At 43.4% G+C, this 4,370-nt stretch overlaps 1 gene segment (V, D, J or C); it reads right to left on the minus strand.

The window, feature by feature from the left end:
* Positions 1-2,647: 2,647 nt before the first annotated feature.
* Positions 2,648-3,443, minus strand: LOC117061126. The segment is given in 2 exon segments: positions 2,648-3,009; positions 3,327-3,443. Coding segments are annotated over 2 exon segments (468 nt in total).
* Positions 3,444-4,370: the final 927 nt, after the last annotated feature.

Genomic DNA, 4,370 nt, shown 5'->3' on the forward strand with positions numbered 1-4,370 from the left:
TGTGTTGTATGGAGGAGGTCACAGATCAGGTCCCTGGCATTTCCAGGTAAGGCTGCTGGGGGAAATCCTTAGAGAGACCCTGTCAGTCATTGATACAAAGCCAGATGGGAGCACTGGCCTATTTCAGTTATCAGGCAGCTTCCTTTGTTCCTATGCTTAGGGTTGCAGCCAAGAAACTCAATTCCATTAATGAATTTGGTGGGGCTTCCTCCCAAGGAAGTATACACAAGGTGGCAGCTTTAGGCTTGCAGTCTACAAGTAGCCACAATGGCATCATACATAGAATTGCAGAGTTGGAAGGGACCCCGAGGGTCATCTAGTCCAACCGCCTGCAACTAAAACATCCATGACAGGTGGCCATCCAACCTCTGCTTCAAAACCTCCAAGGAAGGAGAGTCCACCACCCCTTGAGAGAGTCTGCTCCACTGCCTAACAGCTTTTACAGTCAGAAAGTTCTTCTTACACTTAGTCAGAAATGCCTCTATGGGCATATATGTGCATTGTTCGCAACCGATGCCACACAGCATGGCATTACCCTGGTCCCCTACTCTAAGTAAGTTGGTTTGAGAACAACCAATAACAGGACATAAAAACTCTCCTGGACATGAAACCACCCATCTACAGTGTGTCTCATTTTGGGGGAGTTCAAGGTCAGTTTATTGGCCTTCATCCAGTCCACAAGTGCACAGACAACAGTAAAACCATGCACTGCCAGTCCTGGAGAAGTTGAGCAGTGTGTCATCAGTGTGTTGAATATTCTTTGCCTGCAAACTCCTAACAACCACATCCAGTGGTGTCATAGATATTAAACAGCACAGAGGACAAGACTGTACCTTTGGCACATCTTGGAGCTAAAACAGTCTCGCAGTGGTACTCTAGGCATAGCCCTGCAGGTAGGAGTGGAAGCACTGTCAAATAGTGCCCCCATATCCATCCCACAGAACCAGTCCAAGAAGCTACTGCAGTCAATGGTATCAAAAGCCACAGACGGAGCAGAAACACATTCCCCTGTCCTCTCTATACAGGTAATCTAGCAGGGTGACCAAGACTGAATTGGTCCCCAAACCAGACCAGAATCCAGATTGAAATGGATCCACATAGGCCATATCTTCCAGGAAGTTTGGTAACTGCTCTGCCATCCCTCTGCCCCCAACCTCCTTAAGGAGGAAATATTTGTGACCAAACTGTTTGGGGGGGGGGGTTAATTTACTTATTTTTTACCATATTTATATCCCACTTTTCCTCCAAGGACTTCAGGCCTTTGAACCAGGGTGGGTAAAAATAATTTTTTTAAAAAATAAAGAAACCCAACAAAACAGAATTTTTTGTTTTAATCAGTTTTTATTTTATTTTAATCAGATTTTTAAAATTTAAATTGGATTTTTAAAATAAAATGCTTTTGGAGGAAAAATATTTCTAAAGACAGTTTTCTATTTAAGTTACATTATAGTCCAAGGGCTATTCATCAGGAAATAAGGATTTGTTTTAAGTTTTCCATGTGTGCTAAAACTCAGTCTACGTCCCCGCCGCCCCCATTGTTTAACCGCCTCAGTTAACAAACATGGATACATATGCTGTTATGTTACTGTTTTAGTTAAATAAATTGTTTCAATTGTTATTAAGGACATGGTTATTTTTCTCCTTCCAATGAAGTACAGCAGAAATTCCATAATTTCATAATTATCTGTGTATTTCTAATAGTATAACCAAATCAGTAATTTTTGATATAACCGTAAAAACTACTCTGAAAATTTATTATTCCAAAAACGAAACCTTCATCTGGTTGTAAATATTAAGATTATACCAGCAAGAATGAGTATTTCTGTAAAAGAAAGAAAGAAAGAAAGAAAGAAAGAAAGAAAGAAAGAGATTTAAATCAAGTCTTACTGACTAGTGATTTAAATCATGATTTCAATCAAATCCTCCCTGATCCCCCACGTCCCAGTCCAACTCCCCAGGTATAAAGTTCTGGAAGAAGTTCTCCCATTGAGAAGGAATTCTGAGTCCACTTTGTGAGCCCTGGAGCAAATTGGTATTCTTTGAAGAAAGCCAAGTTGACACAGTGAGGCGACTGTATAGGAAACCGAACACAAATCCCTTAAGCAGGGAATATACAGGGAATGTAGACTGTCATGGCTATGAAGCAGGAAAAGGCCCCAAATATTTTTGGTGCCAGAGGAGAATAACCCATAGCTGTTCCCACCTCACCAGGGGTGGTTAGAGAAACCCATTTCATGGAAACCTTGATTGATGTTTGCTCCGGTTCAGCAGTAAATAAGACAGTTCACCGGCAAAAGCAGTGATACAAAATGAAAAACCCTTGGACCTGTGCTTTCTAGGCAAACAAGCAAATTGTTGGGTTGCGCTTGTTCACCTGAAGGAAATGCCTTTGCCTCTGAATGAACACAAACCTGCCAGGCTATATTCGGTTAAACCAGTGGTCAGCAACCTTTTTCAGCCATGGGTCGGTCCACTATCCCTCAGACCATGTGGGGGACAGGACTATTTTTTGGGTGTGTGTGAATGAATTCCTATGCCCCACAATAACATAGGGTGATGACAGGTGGGTGGTCCTCCCCCCCACCCGAAAGATAAATCCCAGCTAGACTCATGGGAGTCTGTCCCCGTGTAACAGCCATTATCATGTTCATGTATATTCCCCGTTGAAGGGGTTTGTGTCTGGTTTCCTGTGCAGTTGGTTCACTGTGTAATCTTGCTTGGCGCAGAAGTAGGTGCCTGTGTCGCTCGGCTCTGAGTCTTTCAAGGTCAGATTGAAGACATACCCATTCATTCCACGGCTCTCAAAGCGGCCTTCAAATTCTTTCTGAATGGTATCCCTTCCTCTGGAACCTTCTGCCGAAAAAGCCACCAGCTGGAGCTGCGAACCCTTCTTCCTTTCTTGCTTATACCAGTACATGTAGCTAAAAGCGGTTTTCTGTTGGAAACAACTCAGCAGAACCTCCTCATTTCCCCTGACAATCGTATCTGAAGTCTGCTGAATGGCGCTACCTATAAGAGTGAAAAGAAAACGAAGATACAAGTAAAAGAGATGAGAATTGAATCGGATGGCTTGCAATTGAAGGGAGATGTTGCAACTTCGAAAACAGTGTTTCTAGACCTCCTTGGCCCCAGACAATAATAAAAAGCAGCATACATGAACAAATAATATTTTGACAGTACCATTTTCGGCTCTGGTAAAAACTATTGACGGACACCAAAAACAAAAGTGGGTCCTATCTTTCCAATTGGAGTTAAAAACAAATCCTAGTTCAGATTCACTGGAAGGTCGCCGTTTTACGTGAGGGCAGTCATAATATGTCACTTACCTGATGAGAACAGCAATGTGAGGAGGAGGAGATGGGAGTTTACTGGAATAAAGGAGCATTTCAGCAGACATTTGCCCCACTGAGCCATTTCCAGGCACAGCGACATCCTTGATGCTCTTCAAGTAGCGACTGCAATAAAACCCAGATGGGAGAACAGGAGGTGTTGTGGGCAAGGGAGTGGAAATGAGAGAGAAACCACTTTTTGGGGTGGGGGTGGGAGGTGGCTAGAAGCAGAGTCAGCTGGGGAGGGTGCTGTTCAGATGAGATGACAAGATGCATTCAATGGCAATCTTTAGTTTTGCTAAAAGAAATCCCGTGGACAAATCTCAATACAAGAAACATAAGTAAAGCCTGCTAGTATAGGCCAGCATCTTGTTTTCACAGTGATGAACCTGTGGGAAGCCCCCAAGCAGCAAGCCACAACACTATCCCCCCATAAGTAAAATAAGACAGATGATGGGGGGGGAACCATTAATTGGCAACAGATTGTCTATTGTTTTGCCATGTTGTCATTGTTATTTCACCACCACAGAGAGGTGCAGTTTGGATTGAGCCCAGGCATCAGTAAATCTGGGGTTACTGTGCGTGTTACAGCAACCCTGTGGAGAGGTCTGTCCTTTGTTTCTTTACCATTTACCTCTCACTGTGTAATCTTCCTTGGTACAGAACTTGGAGCCCGTGTCTCTCAGCTAGGTCAGGGACAACTCAAAATTTTCATTTCTGGCCTCCCGAAGCAGCCTTAAACTTCCTCCTCAGTGGTAGACTCCTGCTGGGGGGGGGGGACAACCAGATTAAGCTGGGTGTCCATCTCATTTTCTTGATTTTACCAGTCCATCTAAAGATAATTGGTTTTGTCCTTCCCTGACCACCATGAAGCGTGAAACATGGAACAGAGCCTTATTGGGACTTTTGAACACCTCTGAGAAGACATTTTCTTGACTAAGCCAAGTGAAGACACAGTAGCTTCTTTGATGTCAACCAGGAAATTAGCACAATGAAACATATGTGGGCAAGAGAAAATGAAGGACCACCACATACAATGAG

Source organism: Lacerta agilis, chromosome 16 (genome assembly GCF_009819535.1).
Source record: "Lacerta agilis isolate rLacAgi1 chromosome 16, rLacAgi1.pri, whole genome shotgun sequence".
In the NCBI taxonomy this organism is placed as follows: domain Eukaryota; kingdom Metazoa; phylum Chordata; class Lepidosauria; order Squamata; family Lacertidae; genus Lacerta; species Lacerta agilis.